This window comes from Myotis yumanensis, unplaced genomic scaffold, assembly GCF_028538775.1.
Source record: "Myotis yumanensis isolate MYYU_CA2020_CCGP unplaced genomic scaffold, mMyoYum1.0.hap1 SCAF_11, whole genome shotgun sequence".
NCBI classification, from domain to species: Eukaryota; Metazoa; Chordata; class Mammalia; order Chiroptera; family Vespertilionidae; genus Myotis; species Myotis yumanensis.
In genome coordinates this window covers 65,930,639-65,952,412 of record NW_027223762.1, presented here as the reverse complement: position 1 = coordinate 65,952,412, position 21,774 = coordinate 65,930,639, and the positions used below count along the sequence as shown (strand labels likewise).

The window sequence follows — 21,774 nt, the reverse complement described above, 5'->3', positions numbered from 1 at the left end:
GCATATGCCCTGACAGGGAATCACTTCCTGGTTCATGGGTCCTGTGCCCCTTTGAGACATCCATCCACATATCTCTTCTCCAGACTTCTTTGTTATTAATCTTCCAAGTCTGTTAGATATAGCCTGTTAGGTACTGGCCATGAGTAATGTAATTTATTTTTGGCCACCTCTCACTCCAGACAAAGTGAACAACCAAAATACCACTTAGGGTTCCAACCAAAGGTAAGACTTTCCTTCACCGCTATCCTTCAGAGTCACCCCTATGTCAAACTAGTGATATTAGGTGACACCAGAATATCATGCAGATCTATTTGTACACCAGACTCAAGGATTTCCTTCTGCAGTCAAGTGGCTGTAAGGAACGTCCCAAGAGGCCGAAAGACCTCCGAGGTCTGTACTGACTGTATATTAGCAGAGCCTTTCAAGTCTTTCAGTGACTGCCTGCTCCCTGGAGCACACTGAGAGTTCACCGGCTACTTCTCTAGGAGCCGCAGTCGGTGGTTTGGACAGGTCTTGAAGAACACTAGCACCCGCTCAAGGCATCTACCCCAGATGTGGAAATCTCAGCATGGCAGGCCTGACAAACTCGACCAAAAGTAACCACCCTGGATGATCAGATCTTAAATTCCTAACTGGAGTCTATCTCTCCCTTCCACTTTTTATCCAATCCTAGAGCTTCCCACCCCACCTCACCCCCACCCCCTCCTCTGGCTGCCTTAATCTACCACCAGTGGATTTCATGCACCCTCCTTACATCTCCTTTGATTCTAATGTATAAAATAAACTGCAGAATTGCCATTTTGCAGGGCTTTTTCTCAAATCCATTGAGATTTTGCTTCTAGGTATGTCCACAAAATTGGACTCAAACTCTTATAAAAACTTTTCTACAAGTTTGGTCACTCTCTCCTTGACAACTCCGTACTCTAAGCTGGAGCTTATCACAACTCCCTCCCACCCTCCAAACGTTGGCACAATAGGGTCTTGACCAGGAGAAAACAGCATCACCAGCACCATCACAAAAACTGGCGGCCGTCAGGGGCCTTGGCGCACGCGGAGGGGGGAGGGGAGGAGGAGGAGGGGAGGAGGGGAGGAGGGGGAGGAGGAGGGGGAGGGGAGGGGAGGGGGCGTGCCCACTTCCAGCCTGGCCTGGGGCCAACCACGCCCTTGGGCTGAGCCCAGCCCGCAGCGCCCCTCTGCGCAGGCGCACGTCCGCGTCCGTGTCCGCTGGGGGCGGGGCTAGCGGGGCGGGGCGGGGCGGCGCCGAGCTGCGAGCTCCGAGCTCCGAGCTCGCGGGGGCTTTGGAGGCGTCCTCTCGCGTTCCCGTCCGCATGGAGCTGGGGGCCTCCGGGTCCTGGGCTCGCCTGCGGGATCGCCCAGGGAACACCGCGGCCGAGCGGCAGGAGCCCAGGACGGGGGCCGAGGCGGGGGGCCCCGGCCCCGGTGCGTCGCGAGCCCCCCTCTTCCTGCGCTGTCTCTACCTGGTGGGCTTCCTGGTGAGTGCGGCCGCCCGTGCAGACTGCTGACCTGATCAGGTGCTTTCTCTGGAAGCTCCGGGGGTTGTGTTAGCCTCAGAGGGCACCAGGTTAGACCTCTGTCTGGGAGTTTTGGCTGAGAAACATTTCAGAGCCAAGGTTCAGATAGAAGCACACACACAACTTTATTTTAATGAGTAGCCACAGGCCCGGGAGGAAAGGTCGGGAAGCGGCCTGAACCTATGACCAGCGATGTGATAGGGCAGGGAGTCCTAACCGCTGGGCCAGTGACCTGCTAGGAGCGGACCAGGCCACGGGGGCAGGTCCCACCTGTGAGACTGGCCCTTCGCGGCGCCCCTGGCGACCTTCCCCCCAGGCTCCTGACTGTCCCTGCTGCGCACCTAGATCCGCCGGTGCCGGTGCTGCCTCCCTACCAATCAGGCCTCCTGCTTCCCCATCACCCCTGCATTCTGACTTGGCCCCAGCATTGATGGCCCTGGAGCTTTCCCTGGGCCCGGGCCGCCCTGGTGGTGAAGACCCCCGAGCCTCAGGTGTGGCTCTGGACCTCGCCTCCGCAGAGGTTGAGCCCAGGTGTTCACTGACGTGGCAGGTGCCAGGCGTGCGAGGTGGAGAGCAGGCTTCCTGGGCAAGCCTGGGAGAGCCCACTGCAGGGGCTGCCTCGGGAGCGGAACACACAGGTCTTTTTACCATCCAGGGCCGGGGAGTTGCTGTTGATGAGCCCACTTGGCACGTTTCCATCAGGGTTCCTGGTACACCGGATGTTTACAAGTGCAAGTCACCGTGAATTATACACTTCTCCCTTTTGACAGACTGTTTACATGTTGTGGGGTGCAGGGCTTTGTCACAACCCGTGTGTGTGTTCTGGTTTAATAGGACAGTTAACAATGACCATGTCTAATGGACAGCTTAGAAAGCCGAGTATATGGTAAGGTAAATTCATTCATCCACCCACGCATTTATTGTTCGTGGGATTCCTGGATACCTGCAGTGTGTTAGGTGTGTGGGCTCCCATTGCTGTGTGTACAACCTGTGCCTGGGAGAGTTTTCACCCTTACTGGGAAGCTTGTGTTGGCAGTTTGGGATCACTATCTGTAGGAAGCCCAGATCCACCTTTTCACGCCTGTTTCCAAGTTTAGACGGTTCAGTTGCCCTGGTTATGAGCTAACCCGGCTTGGGACAGAGACCCAGTAGGATTTTCTCGTATGGTCTCGTCAACAAAAGGTGCCTCACTGGAGTTCAGACCTGAGTCACACTGAGCTGGTTGAGGAGCCAGAGACTGTTCAGTCTGCCTCCCTCACCAGTGCGAGATGCTCCACAGCCCCAGATGCTCCACAGCCCCAAAGGCTGAAGGCTGAGGTTGAATTCACAGTTGTTAAGACAATGGAAGCATATTTCCCACATTGCTGTGAGCACAGAGCTGAGAGCCCTCAGGGGGCAGCTTTTCCCAGGGATCCCAGCCTCCCACTAATATTGCAGCCACCTGCAGGCTGAATGCCTTTGAGCTCAGAGCCTGGCCCTTCTTCTGACCCAGTGTCTCTCTTAGCTGAGACTGAGGATGCAGGCACCTCTTCCCCTGCCAGTCCAGTCACCCAAAATCCAGAACCAGGGAGTGTGAGTGGCTCTTCAAATCTGGAAAGGGGGCTGGCCGCCATCCACCTTCTGGTAGGAGATGGGGGCCCCGGCTACTGCTCCCCTATCTCAGATAGCATTCCGATCTGGTCCTGCCAGGTGGGCAGGATTCGGACCCTCATCTAGAAAGTCCACACCGGAATTCAGAGAATTTTGGAAACCAACATGACCTAGAATTCAACATAGTTTGAGATTGTTCCTGACGGTTGGCCTTGGGATTCAGATTTGCAATCAGAGCTCCTCATATGCTGTCCACATGGTGAGCCTGATCTGGCAGACCTGATGTAAAAGCTTAATTTTAATAATTAACTCAAGAGCATCATCAGGTCTCTAATATCTTCAGGGGGAGATGTAAGATTTCCCCAAAGTTAAAAGTCGGGATTTTTTAAATGGAAAGTGTTAACATAATATATGCAACTTGAAGCACCTAATGGCTGTTAGGTAACAGCTAAGGAATATTATACATATCTTAGTTATGATTTTTAATACAGAGATGTGAAGACCCCTAAGACTTTTGGGAAAATGATTTCCATTTGGGAGAGGAAACGAACAAGTTAATTCATTTGCGCAGATGTTCTGTTTTCAGCTCTCTGTCTGCTAGGTTTTAGCTGGTGTAGAAAGGGAGTCTAAGATGAGGTCCTTCGTGGTCAGCACCCTAAGGTGCTGCTGGGACCTCCGATTTCAGTCTCTTCTTCCCTCCAGGTGCTGGGAGATTTGTATTTCATTTCATCACCTTTAGTCAGGTGAGGATTCATTTTTAAAGATCCCCAAACTCTGTGATGTAGTCGCTGGTTTGCACTGAGAGGTGGTGCCCTGTGGAGGGTGAAGTGGCCCCTCCTCTCCTGGTTTCCAGGACCCAGCTTTGAAGTTGCCTTTTCTGTTAAACTGGAAGACAGTGTTAGAGCAGCACTTCCTCAGAGAAGGAGTGGCAGCCAGCCTCCTTAGGAAAAGATGATATTTTTCAGGCTCACAAAGTACTAAAATAATATGATCACCATTGTTGCTTATGAGTCTGTGTCTTTATATCTATCTTCCATAGATGTCGGCCTACCTACTGAAATACTTCTCTCCCAGTACGTATTTAGAATAACCATTTCAATATTAAATATAAACAGTACTGAGAATATTTTTGGAAAACATATTTTGTTGGATAATTGAGTTTCCTTGTACTAAAGATCCAGAAAATGTATTTTGAGTCTTAATGATATAAAACATCAGTAGGCTGATGGGACAAAGCTGACAGTGAAGCCCCCCCCAAATTTGGCTCAGACTCAAAAGAAATTTTAAGTGCATTAGTTTCCCCTTACCGGTAGCTTTGCTTTCCATGATTTCAGTTATCTGTGGTCAATGTTAGTCCACAAAATTTAAGTGGAAAAATCCAGAAGTAAGTTGCACGCAGTTTAAAACCTCCCGCCACCCCTCTTCATCCAGGCCTAGCCGTGAATCATCCCATTGTCTTGTGTATCCCCGCTGGACACTGCACCTTTCCGTTAGTCACTTGGTAGCCTTCTCGGTTATCAGAATGACACAGTGCTTATGTTCAGGTCTCTGTCATAATGGCCCAGTGCTAGGTCACAATGCCCACATCTCTCCTCACTTCATCTCCTCACATAGGCATTGCACCATCTCAGCAGCAGCACAGGAAGAAGGGTGAGTACAGAGCAATCAGATGTTTATAGAGCAACAACATCACATAACCTTCATTACAATGTATTGTTATCGTTGTTCTGCTTTATTAGTTATTGTTGTTCATCTCTTACTGGGCCTAATTTAAAAATTAAACTTGATCATAGGAATGCATGGATAGGAAAACATATCTACTAGTAAGTGTGGGCACTCTGGTTTCAGGCCCTCTTGGTACGCACCCCCCATGGATAAGAGAGGACTACTATAATCTTAAAATCAAAATAGTGTATCATAGTTCTGGTAGTGTAGGTTTATGAGCTATTTAAGGTCACTGGATATTATATTTATATGGCCATCTAAAGTTGTAACCATGGGAAGAACACTGAAAAGTGTATTGGGAAGTTTATGTTTCTATAATTAGATGAATATACTGCTATCAAGAGAGGCAGGGAGTGAGAGATGAATTATTGGCTGAAAAAAATATATTATTTCAAGTATTTCTGTTTAGGATTACAAGAAAAGAAATTCAGGCTGACTGTAAAAGACACTATGTGTGCTATGTGTTTTTTTTCCTCTCCTAAACCAGTTGTAGCGAGTAACCAAGTGAAGTAGGAATGAGAACGACATTTAAAGGAAAAATTAACAATCTGTTAAAAAAAGAAGGATCAGTACTTACTCTCAGAACTGAAGAGAAAATATGTTTGAACTTGTATTGTGTGTCAGCTCTTCAGTTGCTGTCTCAGTGTGCATCATGTTTCTGCCAGGCAGGTAGAAACCCTCATTTTTCACAGGTGACCGCCGTGATGCTTGGTAGCGTTAAATAACTTCCCCGGGACACAGGCTTCTTAGAAAGCGGTGGAGCTGGAACTGAGAACGGTCTTTCTGATCCCAGAGCGCGCGCACTCTCTGTGACGTAGCTGCAGAGTGTGGCCTTTCATTAATCCACCAGCCTCTTGCTTCACCGCGACTTTCTTTTCAGGCTGTAAACCACAGATCAGTTACCTTCCCTAACTGCAGGAGGAAATGCGTATTATTAAGTATGTGCTGCTTTGTCAAGAAATACACATCACCCCTACCTCCTTTCTCACTTGACTGCTCACAAAAATTGTTTTGTTTTCTTATTGGAGAGACTTCTGGTAGCACATCCTTCTTGAATATTGAAGATCAGTTACAGAGATGCTAAAGTTAACACGGACGCTAGGTCAGGGTGGCCCGCGTATTTACGGGAGCCTCTGCTACAGCATATTGTATTTGGATCCTGATAACTTGGCCCTGATGAGCATAGCACATATGGAATGCACTTACGGTTTCTTATTTGCTCAGTTTTAGTTGGCGGTTTTATTTGGAAAATCAGTGTGTAGTTAGGATCACCACTTTAAACACACCTAGACTGTTTCTCATTAGAGTTAACCAGTGCTTTGTTGTTCAGGATCTGTTTGGTGTCAGCATGGTAGTGCCTTTATTGAGCCTTCACGTCAAGTCTCTTGGAGCAAGTCCCACCGTTGCCGGAATAGCAGGTGAGTGAAGGTACTGCACATTTTCAGAGCGCAGCATTTTACATCCCTGGACTGAGCACCTGAAAGCAGATCAGTCTCATAGCTAAATGCTGCCCAAAATTAAATTGAAAATGCTATGAAGTGAATTTCAGATGTTTCACTCATCTTGTCCTAGAGAAGCTTTGAGACATGCAGAAAGGGGGCGTGGGGTGAGCCTTCCCAAAGCAGCTGCAGGCTTCCCGCGCCAGCGCCAGCACACGCGAGTGCTGTGAGGTGTTGCCACCTGTGCGCCGGTCTCCAGCCAGGAGTCACTGATGCTCCAGAGAGGCAGGAGCTAGCAGAGCTTTGACTGCTAATGAAAAATTAAGACTTCTAGTCCTTGATCATTCACAAGCTCAATAAGCAGGTGTTTGGGGGCAGTTTTGAACATAATATTCAGTAAGCGCTGGCCCATGCCAGCATTGTATTTCCCTCAGAAAGGGTATCTGGAATTATACTGGACCAGCTGGCAGCACAAGGGTTTTATTTACGAGACATGTTATGTGATATAATGGAGGTCAAAGCACTCTATAAACTTTGTAAGTTCTTCATAAAATGAAGGCATCCTGAGAAAACAATGTGTGTGCATGTGTTGATGTTAACATTGAAGACGTGGTAGACTGACGACCAGGATTCGGTTCTGCTCCCCTGGGCTCTGCATCGTCTCCAGGGAACCTCACACGGAGGAAGGACTGTCTCAAGGTCCTAAGGGAACTTGCCTTTAGTCTCTCTTCTGCTTACTTTTCATTTTATTTTGAAGACCTTTTATTAATAATTAGATTACTTACACTCTTCCAATTGAAAAAAAATGTGGAGTAATTTCTTTTTTAAAATGATCTTTGTTTTCCTAATGTTTTTCTGTTAATTTCTGTGCAGTCGTTATCCCATTGTCCAGTTCTGTAGCTTATTTTGCTCTTGGTGTTGATGTTTTTTGCAGGCTCCTCCTACGGCATCTTGCAGCTCTTTTCTAGCACACTGGTGGTAAGTTACCTTCCGTCTGGCAATGTGTCTTGCAAGCAGGCTCTGCCCTCTGAGTGTACGCAGTGCGGCTGCTGCGAAGTCGGGGCTGGAGGCTTCCAGAAGTGGACGTGCAGATGACTGGGAGATCCCTGCGTTAGATCAGACGGTCCCTCAGGCACCTCTCTTCCTCACTGGACAGCCGCGAAGACCTAGGCGTACCAGAGTCGATGGCTTCTGGAAGGAGCACATTGAGTCAGAACGAGAGCCCACTTTTACACTGTACCATGTCCTTCCCATGATTCCCTGCTGACCTTTTTTTTTTTTTCGGAGCAGGCCAATTTTAATTAAGTATTTTGTAAGGTATAGACTCCCAGGTGGGGTTTTCATCCTCACCAAACTCATTCTCATATGCAACTGGGAAGCAGAGTGAGAATTCAAGATCTCCATTAGCTTCAGCTTCTCTTATCGCCCTTTGAAATTTAGACATGGAGCTCATAGGAGCCGCAGGACCTGGTTTAGGCTTCCTTTCTAATTTAGGGAGCCTGTTTTGAATGGGAGGGCCTCTCTCTACTGACTGGAAAGGACCAATGGTCATGTTTATGATATTTATTCTCCTTCCGATCAGTAGGCATAGCTAAATTGCTCTTAGATTGAGCTGGAGACAATAATGATGTGTCCTCTCTAGGTGGAGCCGAGGTACTATTTAAAGTTTGAGAAAGTTCAACTGTTTCTGCCTCTGGTGCCAAGGTGTCACGAATTGAATTCCACAGGGAAAGGGTATCTGCCGGGACCTTCTCAGATCCATGGTAGCTGTAATAGTTCTTTAATTGCTCTCCTACTTTAGTCCAAGTTTCTAAATTAACTGTTCGATCCTCAGGAAGCCATTGACATACATCTTCTATAAAACTGTCTGTCTGGGGGTAACCTTAACTCCTCTGCTAGCAAGCATATGCGTTAAAAGATTAATACAGAGTCTTTTTTCTTTAGACTCAGTATGACCCATCTTGTCAATCTAAGTTCTGTACTAACTACCCACTTACCCTACTTATCCTCTATAGGGGGGGTCTGCAGCACCCTACAGTGCAGTCCTATCCGTCCCAAGTACGGGGGGACTTACCTAAGAGTCTCTGTTCGGGCGCCAGATGTTGGGGTCCCCAAAGGTGTGGACGGAGTCGGCGAAGAAGGAATGACACGGAGACAGCCTTCAGTTGATCAGCAGCCTAGCCAGGATCTCTAGCCAAGTTCTGGTTAGGATCTCCAGCCAAGTTCTGGCTAGGATCTCCAGCCAAGTTCTGGTTAGGATCTCCAGCAAAGTTCTGGTCAGGATCTCCAGCCAAGTTCTGGTTAGGAACTCCAGCAAAGTTCTGGTCAGGATCTCCAGCCAAGTTCTGGTTAGGAACTCCAGCAAAGTTCTGGTCCCTGCTGACTTTTGACTGGGAAAGAAAATGGTTATTACCAATTTTAGCATTTGTTTCAATTAATTGACAGTAATCAAATCCAGTCATGCTTCTAGGATTCTGTTTGAAGTTGTGCGTCTTGAACTGTGCGGTTTATTAATTCTAAAACTGAAGGTACAGACAGCCATTTGGAGGGTCGAAGTCTGTCTACAGCGTGGGGTGGAAAGAGCTAGAGCTGCACATGTCACACCCACTGCCCACTCGTTGTTTGAATTTCGGAATTCTTAGCTGAGCTTCCCCTTCTCCTTTCTGAGCCGCCCTGGCCTTAGCCTCGGTGTCCAGTGGTCCAGGAAGGCCAGGCAAAACCGCCAGGCTAGTCCACAGACTGGCCAGCTGTGACCTTGGTTAGTGAACACGGAGTATGGAACCATGCTTCCCAAGAGCGGCTTACACGTAAAATGTGTTTTAAAAAAGAAAAGAAATTTGGTCCGATTTTGTAATGAATTCTTTGGTAAGTAAATGGCTACTCCCTGATTTATCTTATTTTCAAGTCTTTCATAGATTAAATTTGTAAAACAATAACAATTTTATTCTCATTTAACCTTTACAATGACCCAGCAAAGTGTTCATCTCCCTTTATCATACAAGAGGAAATGAAGACTCACAAACCTGAGATAATTTGAGAAAGTGACCTCATCTCGTCCCCAGACTTTAAGCCTGGGTTCTTTTCTCCCTAAAAGTCTTAGACTTAAAGATCCAAAAAAGTAAAAAGATAACCGGCCTCAGGTTGCACAGGGGACGTGGGCTTGCTTGTGGGCAGCACTGGTCCCCGTGAAGGAATTTGCATGTGCTTAGTGAGCAGCTTTTCTTTTACCTGGAAACTCACTGCCCAGACACTTGCTAGTGCGTATGTTAGAGCCTGGTGGGGGGGGGGGGGGGGGGGCGGGGGGGGGGGGGCGGGCGGCGGGGAGAACAGGGGAAGTGAGTGGTAAGGTAAGCAGCCAGTGCCCCCTGCTGGCGCTGATGGTCTGAGTGAAGGCGGGCTTGTTGGAGCCCTGGCAGTGGGAGCAGTTGGTGACTGAAACTTGATCACAGCCATGGCCCAACCCTCTTTCTCAAGTAAGCCTTTGCTTTATCCTATTCGTGCTTACAAAGCACATTTCATAAACCTTCTAGCCGTAATGTCTGTGCAGAAACTCCTTAGAAATCATTCACGTGAAATGCCAAATAAACATTTTCTTGTCAACCAGTGTTTTATAAATCTTTAATAAGTTTTTTAGAAACATTTTAATTTGAAAAAGAAGTCCTTATGAAGAAAATTATGTGTCAGATTTGACTAATAATTTTAATAGATCTATTTTAATAAAAATGAGTAGCGTCTATTAAGTACTTAAGTCAGACCCTGTGCTGAGCACTTGATTGCGTTCAGCCCTCATCCTAACTGCTCTCAGCCACATCGAGGAGGCCCTGCGTCTTTGATGACGGATTTTACATAAAGCACCGAGCCAGTGTGGAGGGGAAAGACCTCCAGGGCAGACACTACTACTGTTCCTAATTTACAGATGGAGCCAGGGCTCGCCATGTGCTGCCATGTGGAATGTGTCTGGCATGTGGTAAGAGTTCAGGGTTGCATCCAGACAGCCTTGCGCAGGGCCCTGGTGTTCCCGCCAGATCACAGCACTGCCCTGTGAGTGCAGGAGGAAAGTGTGGACAATTTCTAAATCCATTGAAATGAGAACTAGGGAAAAAGTTGACGGTATTTAGAATATTTACCCTTGAATTTTTTATAATGGAATTTTATAACCACGTATGGCCTCTTTTTGTAAAAAGATGTTTTGTGTGTTTTTTCAGAAAAATATAAACACATAAATATAAATATAAAAGTGGAGGAAGGGCAGGAACAGAGGTGGCTGCTGCTGGCAAGACAGAGAGGCAGGCTCCGGTGTGGGTGTCGCGGCTACTTGGAGAGGGTGGGGGTGTCGTTGAGCAGCCTGAGGGGTAAGGAAGCAGGAGGCTATAGACCACCTTCCAGCCAGCGCCAGGCCACGTGGCCGGAGCCCTGCCCTTGACGTTTCTCCGACAGAGCTCTGCTGCTCTGAGAGTGTTCAGTGATTTTCATTCTGCCACTTCTTTCAAACAAAGCCTCACCAGAACCTGGGTACATAAGCCGGCTCAGCCTGGCAGCGCTGTAGCCGGGCTGGGCTCCTCCGTCAGGCGTGTGACTCTCTGCACAGAACTTCCAACGTGTGAAGAGGAAAGCGTGCAGCTGACCGCCAGGCTGTCAAGCGTCTGAGGGGCTGCAGGAGACCAGCGTGCATCGTCTTGCCCAGCTCTCCTTCCTAGCAGCGGCTCAGCCTCCCACGTGGTGGGCAGTCCTCAGCAGGAGAGAGGAAGGAGGAAGAGGAGACTGCCAGTACCCTCCCCCACCTCTAAAGAACTTTCTCAGAAGCCTCACCAATGGCTTCTGGTTGCATCTCTGAAGGCCAGGCCTCCAGCTACAGGGAGTTGTATTTTGGTTTAGTTGTTGCTGTGAGACTGAACACAGGGAAGTGAAGGATGAGCTGGGAAGGTGGCCCTTTGCTCCTGAGGCATCTGTGACCCTCCCCGCCTCGCGCCCCTCCCCCCCCCCAGACTCCACATCAAACTAAAAAGCCTCTGCACAGCAGAAAGAAACAACTGTGATGGAAAAGGCCACTCCACTCGGATGGAAACAAATATTTGTAAGCCATATATCTGATAAGGATTAATATTCAAAATATATACAGACCTTATACAACTGAATAGCAGAAAAAGAAATAATCCAATGAAGAAGTTGGCAAAGGATCTGAATAAATGGTAAAGGCGTTCAACATCACTAATCATTAGGGAAATGCAAATCAAAACTGCAAGGAGACATCACTGCACACCTGTTAGGATGGCTGTCACCTAAAACACAAGGCAGGTGATGGTGAGGATGTGGAGGAAAGGAAACCCGCGGCACTGTTGGTGGGAATGCAGATTGATGCAGTCACCATGGGAAACGGTATGGAGGTTGCTCAAGAAATTAAAAATAGAACACGTATATGACCCAGCAATTCTATTATATATCCGAAGGAAATGCAGTCACTGTGGAAGAGATCCCTTCACCCCCATGTTCACTGCAGCTATATTTACAACAGCCAAGACAGGGAACCAACTTTTGTCCATCAAGAGATGAATGGATGAAGAAAATGTGGTCTGTGTGCACACAGTGGGTGCTATTGGTCATGGAAGGAAGGGCATCCTGCCATCTGTGACCACATGATGGGTCTCAGGGCTTTCTGCTAAGTGAGGACGACCGAGGAAGACAACTGCTGTATGATCTCACTTACATGTTAACTCTAAAAGCAAAGTCATTTTTGAATGAGATTTTTAACAAAGATCAGATTTGTGATAAGCAAAGGCAGGCGTGAGCAAATTGAGTGAAGGTGTTCAAAAAGTACAAACTTCAGTTATAAGTAAGTACTAGGGATGTACTGTGCAGCATGGTGACTAGTTAACATTGCTGAATGATGTATTTGAAAGTTGTTATGAGGACATTCTAAAAGTTCTCATCACAAGGAAAAAACATTTTTTCATTTTTATTTATACCTATTTAAGATAATGGTTGTTAATTAAATTTATTATGGGAATCATTTTGCAGTATAAGTCATATGGGTTGACAAAATTAATAAGCCCCGGCCTGTGTTGCTAAATGGTTAAAGCATCACCTGCATACCAAAGGGTTGCAGGTTCGATTCTTAGTCAAGGATACATGCCTGGGTTCCAAGTTCGCTCCCCACCCTTAGGGCATGTGTGGGAAGTAACCAGTCGATGTGTCTCTCTCTGTTTCCCCCCATCCCCCTTTGCAATCCCTCCCTTCCACTCTCTCTGAAAAGCAATGGGAAAAATACCCTCAGGTGAAGATTAACAGACCAAAAAAATTAGTGATAAAATCTATGGTTGTCATGATGGTAGAAAATAGACACTCTTAAGCAAAAAAAAAAAAAAAAGGGGGGGGGGGGCGGCAAATTTATAATGGCATAATGTTTGAGATTTATTGTTAAATGGAAAAGCAAGTTACAATATACAGTATGCTATATTTTGTTAGAAATATCATTTGTAGATTTGGGGATTGTGAAGCATTTTTATATTTTTGTTTTTTAGTGTTTCCTAAATTTCTAAACTGAATATTGTTACTGAGGAGTTGAGATGTGTAAAGCGATAACGAAGATAAAAATGAGCCTTGGCTGGTGTGTCTGGTGGTTAGAGCATCCCCACTGAAGGGTCATGGGTTCAAATCCTGATGAAGGGCATGACCTGGGTTGCAGGTTCAAACCCCTGGGGTGTGCATGTTTGGTCCCCATTTAGGGCTCGTATGGGAGGCAGATGATTGATGTTTTCCTCCCTCCCTCCCTCCCTCCGTCTCTAAAAATCAATGAAACATCCTTGGGTGAGGATTTAGAAAGAAAAAAAAAAAGAGAGAAAGCTATGTTGTATTTTCCACTCAACTTGTGGAAGACCAAAGAAAATACTCTGACAAGTGGCATAATAGAATTGAGCATTTAAGGATCTTAGCCCAAATTCCCTGCTGGTTCCCACTGGCTTGCATTTGGGGGGCATTTCCAAGGTGGTGATTTTATGGTGAATCAAGGACGGTCTGTGTTTCTTGCTTCCTCAGGGCTGCTGGAGTGATGTGATTGGAAGACGGCTTTCCTTGCTGGTGTGCATTCTCTGCAGTGCCCTGGGTTATCTTATTCTTGGAGCCTCTACCAACATGCTCCTGTTTGTCCTTGCTAGAGTCTCTGTGGGTGAGTGCTTGCCCGTCTGTGTTTTCCTTCAAAATAAGTCACTTGTATGTATATGCATAGAGAAAACCTGTCCCTACTGGTCAGTGCCTCTGACTAGAGCTTACGTGTAGAGGGCATAATGGCGATACAAATTAGAGCTGTCACACCACCATCAGTCAGGCTCTGCTGACTTGTCCAGAGCTTCAGACCTCGTGTGTGATGGAGCCGGAGCCAGCGCCCCGTGTCTGTCACAGTGACAGCTCTGCTGCTGCGGCGGTGCCTCGCTCCTTCCTGTTCATCTCTTTCAAGCAGGATAATCTGTTAAATGTCTCCAACCAGCACTGACTGCTCTTCTGTCCCTCAGCGAGCTTATAGCTTTGAAGTTGGGCTTCCTGATTTCAAATGGATACTGACCACTGTAGCTTTCCTGCCGCCTCCTGTAAAGCTGGCCGTCGCTTTGTGGGGGAACGCTCAGGGGGTAGTTTTGTCTCCAGACTGCTCCCGAATGTTTCTTCCGTTTTGGAAATAGCTTTTGTTTTGTCCATCCATTAAAATATTTTTCCATTCTTTGAAATACTACCTGTGAGTGCTAGGTGTTGAGATGGGTAGGTCGTTACTCTCAGTTCCCTCTTTGCCCTTCTTGGTGACGAGAGCCCTGGACTTTCTGTTCCTTTCTCACCTTACTCAGAGAGCACTGACAGAGTCTGCTACCCTGATGGACAAGTCTTCTGTGTTCACCCTCCAAAATCCATGCTGAGTTGTTGTTTACTTAAGAAAATGGTTTATGAATGCCTTTGCTCTAAATGTGATCAGTCATTCCAATAAGCTCCACCATCACATAAAATCCAAATGACAGCTGTTTCATGTGCACCTGGTGTCCAAGTTATTTTATGTTCTTAGTTTGGTTGCACTGTGTCCTTGTACAGTATAATACACTCCACCATTCACTGGTAAGGCTGTTTAGAATTCAGAAGAAACAGATGAGAGATAAATAGTGTAACTGGAACCAAGATTTCATCACCTGCTGCCAAGAAAGCCAAATTTGTGAGACATGTGCTGGTGAAAAAGGAAAGTGGTCATTTCAACTGCTAGACACCTGAAAAGACGGGGAACTCTTGTCACAAAGCCCATTGCAACGTCTCAGTGCGGCCGAGGTTTTTATAAGGAGAGAGAGGGAAAGCAGAACAAAGAAATCAATACTACCACTCTTACAATACCACCAGTATTTGTTACAAAATGTGTAGAGATTTATGTGGAGGATGATAATGTTAATATAAACCAACCTGGTTTGAGTAGTGACATGCAACTGCTTCCTTCAGGGAGCTCACTGGAAACCAGTGCCCCATCCCTGTTAGGAGCAATCAGCCAGGCCTGCCAGCAGCATTTATTAGTAGGACCTACGATGCCTTAATCAAAATAGTGGGCAACCGAGGTCACCAGAATTCACCAGCCTGTTTATGAGTGTGTTTGTTCAATGTGTGGGTGCCAACAAGTCAAATACATCAGTAGAAGGAAAGTCATATCGCAGCTTTCAATTTGTATAGTTTTTCAATTTGTACAGTTTCACAAGCCTCTTGCTGGTAGAAAATCAGTGGTATCATCATATCTTTATGTTTTTACTCACTCCTTGTCATTCTGCTGTTTCTTTCCATAGCGCTTAACTTACAGAGATATGGAAGCTCTGTGAGGACAGGATATTTGTCTTTTTCCTGCCTTTCTGTTCTTTCTGTTCCTTGCATTACCCTCAGGGTCAAGGTTCATGCTGGACGTACAGTAGGCATGCAGAAAATGTTTAATCTGAGTTTATGAATAATGACAGATAACTTTATAGAAGCCACCATGAATTGTACTTGGATAGCGGAGATGACTGGAGACACTGGGATGTCCTGATGGGAGGTGGGGGGAAGCTGAGGATTCAGGAGCTTGGTTGCCAGGGACAGGGTGGCCAACCAGGATGGTGGGCTGAACCAGGAGTCCATCAGGGCAGCAGGGAACATGTGGCTTTAGAGGTTCAAAAGAAATGGATAAGAACTCCATCAGGGATAGTGGTGAAGTCCCTGCTTTTAATGTGGAAAATGTTACAGAATATGTTACTTGTCTCCTTGCAGGTATTTTTAAACATACACTCTCCATTTCAAGGGCTATGCTTTCTGATCTGGTTCCAGAGAAGGAGCGGCCATTAGTCATTGGACAATTAAATACAGCGTCTAGTGTGGGCTTCATCTTGGGCCCCATGGTCGGTGGCTATCTTAGTGAACTAGACGGTGGATTTTGTCTAACATGCTTCATCTGTTTTTCTGTCTTCATTCTCAATGCTGGTAAGTTGCCATCGAATCATGAAAAGCCTGGTTTATTCATTCATACTGATTGATCTACCTACTTTTATCTCCTTAGAATAATTTGTTTTTCTTAGAGTGTGTAGGTTCATTATTCAGAAATGAAAGATGTATCACCCCCTGTGCAGACCTCCCGTGGGCTCCATCCTGCTAAGGCCCTGCTCGTCTCCCAGCCTCACAGCCCTCCCCTGTTTTCCTCCAGGTGCTTCCCACACTGGCTTCCTGGTCGACCTCACACAAACCAGGCTTATTCCCACAGGACGGCATTGCCATGAGCTCTCTCTTCCACCTGCAGAGTTCTTTGCACGTTTCTTCACTGGCTCTTTCTTGTTATCACTCAAGTTTAAAATGTCTGCTTCCTCAGAGAAGCTTTCTTTGATCACTTTGTCTAAGGTAACTGTATTTGCTTATAGCTCTTCTGAAGTCGTATTACTAATGTGTTTTCTCCCCTCCCCCCAACACACACAGTTAGAAAGTCAGCTCCACAAGAGCTTGTATTTGCTCAGTGCCCAGAGAGGACAGGCACGTGCAGCCCGTGCTCAGTGATATTGGATGAATAGGAGAAGGCCCGCTGAACGGAGCCCCGTGGGTGCCCAGCCAGGTGCTTAAAGCCGAGAGGAGGAACCTCTCTGCCCAGAGACGGGTGCGTGGCCAACCCTGAGATAAACAGCTTTATTAACAAGAGGAGTCATGCTGTTCAGTTGTCCTAAATCTAATTATATTCTACTTTACTTGATATTCATTTTGAAGACTTCAGGCTGAGTGATGAATTCCATGCTGGGTTGGGATGTCAGCCTCAAGAACAAAGTTCATGAGCTTACTAATCTCAGTGCTCATGGGAATACTGCATGGTTTTCTGCCAGAAGTGTAACCTGTAACCTCAGCCAGGAGGAGAGGTCTGATGGATCAGTGCGAGTCTAGATGAAATGGCTTTAAGCACGAGACTGGTTGGTATGAATAGGTACCTTCCGATGTAAAGGAAGGTACCTACATGCGATCACTTGAAGTCAGAAGTGAGTGTATAAGCAAGGAGCATGAGTATGGCGTTCTGTTTTGGAGTTTTCAGTGATAGTGCTATTTAACGTTTTCCCTAACCTAAGCCTGGGAGTGGCCCTGAGTCAGTGAGCATGCATTCAGCTGCCAGTTTCCCAACTCCAGTCGCTTAAAGTAACAGGGATTTATTTTTCCCAATAAAGACCTGTGGGGTCACAGGCTGCAGCCGATGCAGAGACATGCAGGGGAGGAGGGAGAGTGAGGGGTTGGCACAGACAGTGCCCACAGAGACATGCAGGGAGGAGGGAGAGGGGACACAGTGTCCACAGAGACATGCAGGGAGGAGGGAGAGGGGACACAGTGCCCACAGAGACATGCAGGGAGGAGGGAGAGGGGACACAGACAGTGCCCTTAGAGACATGCAGGGAGGAGGGAGAGTGAGGAATGGTCACAGTGCCCACAGAGACATGCAGGGAGGAGGGAGAGGGGACACAGACAGTGTCCACAGAGACATGCAGGGAGGAGGGAGAGGGGACACAGTGCCCACAGAGACATGCAGGGAGGAGGGAGAGGGGACACAGAGACATGCAGGGAGGAGGGAGAGTGAGGAATGGTCACAGTGCCCACAGAGACATGCAGGGAGGAGGGAGAGTGAGGGGTGGTCACAGTGCCCACAGAGACATGCAGGGAGGAGGGAGAGTGAGGGGTGGTCACAGTGCCCACAGAGACATGCAGGGAGGAGGGAGAGTGCCCACAGAGACATGCAGGGAGGAGGGAGAGGGGACACAGTGCCCACAGAGACATGCAGGGAGGAGGGAGAGTGCCCACAGAGACATGCAGGGAGGAGGGAGAGTGAGGAATGGTCACAGTGCCCACAGAGACATGCAGGGAGAAGGGAGAGTGAGGGGTGGTCACAGTGCCCACAGAGACATGCAGGGAGGAGGGAGAGGGGACATAGACAGTGCCCACAGAGACATGCAGGGAGGAGGGAGAGGGGACACAGAGAGTGTTGCACAGTGCACTGGGCCTTCCAGGGCGGTGAGCAGAGTATGGCTGTCGTCTCAATCCATTTTGTCATCCTTTTGTCCTCAATGACGGCCATTTTCCTCAACCCGACCCCTCCTATGTCCTTGCTCTGATCTGCCACTTCCCTGACCATGACTGTTTTCTCCTGGGTCAGAACTCAGGCTCTGGTCTGAGATTGGGTGCCGTCCCCGCCCGGCCCCGTTCAGTGTGGGCCTCAGCTGGTTGTCTCCGTCTCCTCGTCGTCGGAGCTGGAGAAACAGCCCAGGTGGACGTGTTGTGAGAACGAGTGGAGGTTTGCACAGAAGCAGTTTACCCCCCTGCGGTGCACATGGTAACCACCCAGTAAATGCCAGTTGCTGTCATCCTCATTTTTATTATTATGTAATTAAACTTCTCTTTTAGTCCCTTAGCGACAGTTCTCTCACGTCTTATCAGGTTCTGTGAGCTGTCCAAGGAACTGTCATAAATGAGAGCGAGGGAAAGTCCAGGCCTGCTTTCTCATGTGACCAGCTTTCTGTCCTAAACTAGTGCCTGGCTAATAGGCCCCTTACACTGTGTTTGGAGAATGCACATGCGCAGGCAGAGCTTGGGCACAGCAGGAAGCAGCCCTGACCCGCGGCCACAGGCCGGTGGGACTTGTGCCGAAGGACTGAAAACCACAGGGATGAGTTAGGAAACGGGTCCTAGGTGGCGAGCTTGAGTTCAATTTTAAGAAAACTCAGGGCAGGGATTGGCACGAAGTCATTGTACTTGGATGGCATGGATCATAACAGCGGAGGCAAGACCGTGCCTGTCACCTGGGGGCAGAGGGCATTATCTGAGCAGGGACAGAGCTGCTGGGTAAGGGGTGTCATGGGCGATGGGAATGGTGCCTCCAGAGGTTGCGACGTGAGACTTGCCAAAGCACAGATCCTGCAGGTGCTTCCTGATGGGCCGTTGGTGCGGGAACCCCGGCCATGCCCTGCCAGGGCTGGCTGGCCTAGCACCCTCTGCCCCCCAGCATAGCGCTTACCCTGGAATCGAATTGCCTGTCTACATATCCGCACCCCCTTAGGTTTAAGTTCCTTGGGGACAGGGATTGTACAGGCCTTGCCTTGTGTGTGAATGTAGTGGCTAGCACAGGATTCAGCATTTAGAAGCCTGACTATTCAGTGTTGGGTGGGTGGTCAGATGGTGGATAGTCAGAGAATTAGCAAAGTAGTGAGGGAAGAACTTAAGTGTAAAGGCTAAGAATTTAGATATGAAATGGTGGGATATAGGAAGCCCTCATAGGCTCTTGAGCTGGGGAAAACATAGGCTCTTGAGGCATAGATTTTTCCTTAAGGCGAATTTCAGAATTCTGGTATTAATATGGAGTAGAAGTAGCTGTGGGAATGGTTAAAAACTGGATTCGAGAAGACAGATGAGTAAATCTGCTAATAAAAAACTGCAATATAACCTAATGCAGTCATTGCCTGTCCCCGCGGGAGGCGTGTGTGACCGTGAAGTCACCCACTTTAACACGCACATTTCAACAGGTCTCGTTTGGCTGTTTCCATGGAGTGAAGTGAATGTCCATAGTACAGAGAGCAGCCTGCGATTGGGTGAGAACCAGGCGCCTTTGGGCAAGACAGACTGTGCCATGCAGGAGGCGAGCCTCGGGCCTGGGAGCGTGGAGGGCGAGAAGGCCCGCGGGCCCTGGGCGGAGGGCGTGGCCGCGCTGCGGGGCCTGAAGAGCCTGGTGTTCTCTGAGATGTGGGACGTGTTTCTGGTGCGCTTGCTCATGGCCGTGGCGGTCATGCTGTACTACAGCAACTTTGTCTTGGCCCTCGAGGAGCGCTTCGGGGTGCGGCCCAAGGTGACGGGCTACCTCATCAGCTACAGCAGCGCCGTGGGGGTCCTGGCCGGCCTGGTCCTGGGGCCCGTCCTGCGGCTGTACAGGCACAACTCCCCCAGGCTGCTGCTGCACTCCAGCGCACTCACCTTCCTGCTGCTGCTGCTCTACTCCACGGCCCCCACCCTGGGCGCCGCAGTCGTCCCCGCCATGCTGCTGTCCTTCTCCACGGCCCTCGGCAGGACGTGCATCACAGACCTCCAGCTAGCTGCAGGCGGGGCCCAGGCCAGGGGCACCCTCATAGGCGTGGGGCAGTCAGTGACGGCCGTGGGCCGGGTCGTGGCCCCCCTCCTCTCCGGAGTTGCCCAGGAGTTCAGCCCTTGTGGCCCCCCCAGTCTGGGGGCGGCATTAGCGTTGGTGGCTGTTCTCATAATGTTGCTGAACAAACCTCGCTATGGTGGTGACGGGAGCGGCAGATTAAAACGTGAATAGAGTGGATTTGGACAACACGAGCGGAATCCGAGGGTGTGAGTGGGGAGAGGCCAGGTGAGAGGGTGCGTTGGGAAGGGTGAGTGTCCAAGTGGGACATTTCCATGCGGCTCCTCCAGGCCAGCCTCCAGCTCCGCGCCTAGGCCTGTGGGTCGATCAGAGCCCGTCAAGGGGAAGGAAAGCAGTGATGGGAGAAGAACCTGTGCAAGGGCAGAGGCCCACGGGTTTCCCTCAATAAAAGCAGACTGCGGTCAGCCGGGACACAGGCGCCTGTTCATTGTGTGAGCGAAGCGGGGCTTTTCTTCTGTCTGACCCTGGAGACTGAAGGAGCTGCTGAAAGCCGGTCTGTCATTCAAGTCAGAACAAGGTTATGGATGCTGGTTCCACCTGGGACCTGGTTAAGAGTCAGAGGCCAGCCTCACCCCTAGAGACTGGTCCGCCGCCCGGTGAGGCCAGACATCTGCTGCATTCGGTAAGTACCTCGTGCAGTTCCTCGTGGAGGCAGAGAAAGGAGCTCTGAGACAGGCTGGTTTTAGAGTAAAACCCAGAGAGACGTGGCTGCCTTTATTAGGCGCTAACTCTCCCCTTATTGGACTGCACTTCCCCAGCTCTCGGCACTGTAGCCCCTAACGTGGGTGCAGAATCAGAGTGGCAGGCGTCACTCCTTCTCGGGGGACTTAATTCTGCAGCGTCTTGTGTTGAAGGTCATTTCCTTTGTTTTGCTGTCACACCTGTGAACGGAAGAGCTGTTTTTCTCCAGGGACACGGTTTGGTGAGCCTTTTCCGGGGCCTAGACTGGGCTGCATTCCAAGATCAGTGCCCAAGGGGTGAGGGCCCAGGGGGGCTTGCAGGGCTCGGAGGAAGGCGCTGGTGGGCACTTCCTGTTTGGTTGACAGCAGTCACTAATGAAAATCAGGTAGGGCTCCCTCTCTTTCCTCACACAAATGACCCAAGTCAGTCTTCTTGTTCAGTCCACTAGGGTGTACAGTAAGTCCTGCTTCCACCCCCACGCACAGAGAACTGTGAATAAGGTTTTAACACACTTACTTTAGGACTTTATTATTATAGGTAAAGCAGAAAAATATTTCTGTAGGTTCAGAACTGGGATGTGGGGAAACTCAAATTTTTATGCTAAAGAACCAATTGGCATGTGAGGATTGTCCTTTCTCCTCCCTAACTGCAAGGGAAAGGTGAACTTTTCACTAAGTGTCGTCAGGCCGACCTGATGTGCAAGTGCCCGGTGCTGGAGGAGAGCGCACTGTGATGGGCAGTGGCCTCCCCTGGAGCGACCAGCTCGCCATGCAGGCTGGACGGGAAGGCGGTGACCAGCCAAGCGTTCTGTACTGAAGGAGGATTTCCCCAGAGATGGTCTTTTCTCCACTCTCAGAAGGAGCAAGTTTCTTAGAAGCTGAAAGATAGCCTCGCTTTTATTTTTAAAACCAAAGCACTTTATTTTTGAAGTTAAATACAAGCCTCTAAACTAATGAGGCTTTACAGGTACTCGGATCCATGGAAACACTGAAAACCAGAGACGGCCTTGGAGAGAGACTGCTGCACTGGGGATCAGAGTCTCGTTCACATGATGATTTTTAGATAAACATGGTCTTAGAGCTCCTCTTAAGTGGTCGAACGTGCTGCTGCTGTGAGGGTGTGTTCTGAGGACCAGCAGTGCCAGGGCCCCTGGAACGTG

The 21,774-nt window shown here is 48.7% G+C and overlaps 1 protein-coding gene across 5 annotated transcripts in view; it reads left to right on the top strand.

Moving 5' to 3' along the window:
- Positions 1–20,338, top strand: part of MFSD9 (major facilitator superfamily domain containing 9) — a 29,421-nt gene extending 9,083 nt beyond the window's left edge. Inside the window, exons 1-6 of one of the 5 annotated variants that reach the window (XM_070429832.1) lie at positions 1,297–1,493; positions 6,178–6,265; positions 7,221–7,264; positions 13,319–13,448; positions 15,536–15,745; positions 19,300–20,338. In XM_070429832.1, the coding sequence (XP_070285933.1) occupies positions 1,329–1,493; positions 6,178–6,265; positions 7,221–7,264; positions 13,319–13,448; positions 15,536–15,745; positions 19,300–20,087 (1,425 nt within the window). In that variant the 5' untranslated portion in view covers positions 1,297–1,328 and the 3' untranslated portion in view covers positions 20,088–20,338. Of the gene's footprint in view, positions 1–1,296; positions 1,533–4,398; positions 4,773–6,177; positions 6,266–7,220; positions 7,265–13,318; positions 13,449–15,535; positions 15,746–19,299 lie in introns of those variants that run through there. The other 4 variants (XM_070429834.1, XM_070429835.1, XM_070429833.1 and 1 more) reach the window with 4 other exon arrangements.
- Positions 20,339–21,774: the final 1,436 nt, after the last annotated feature.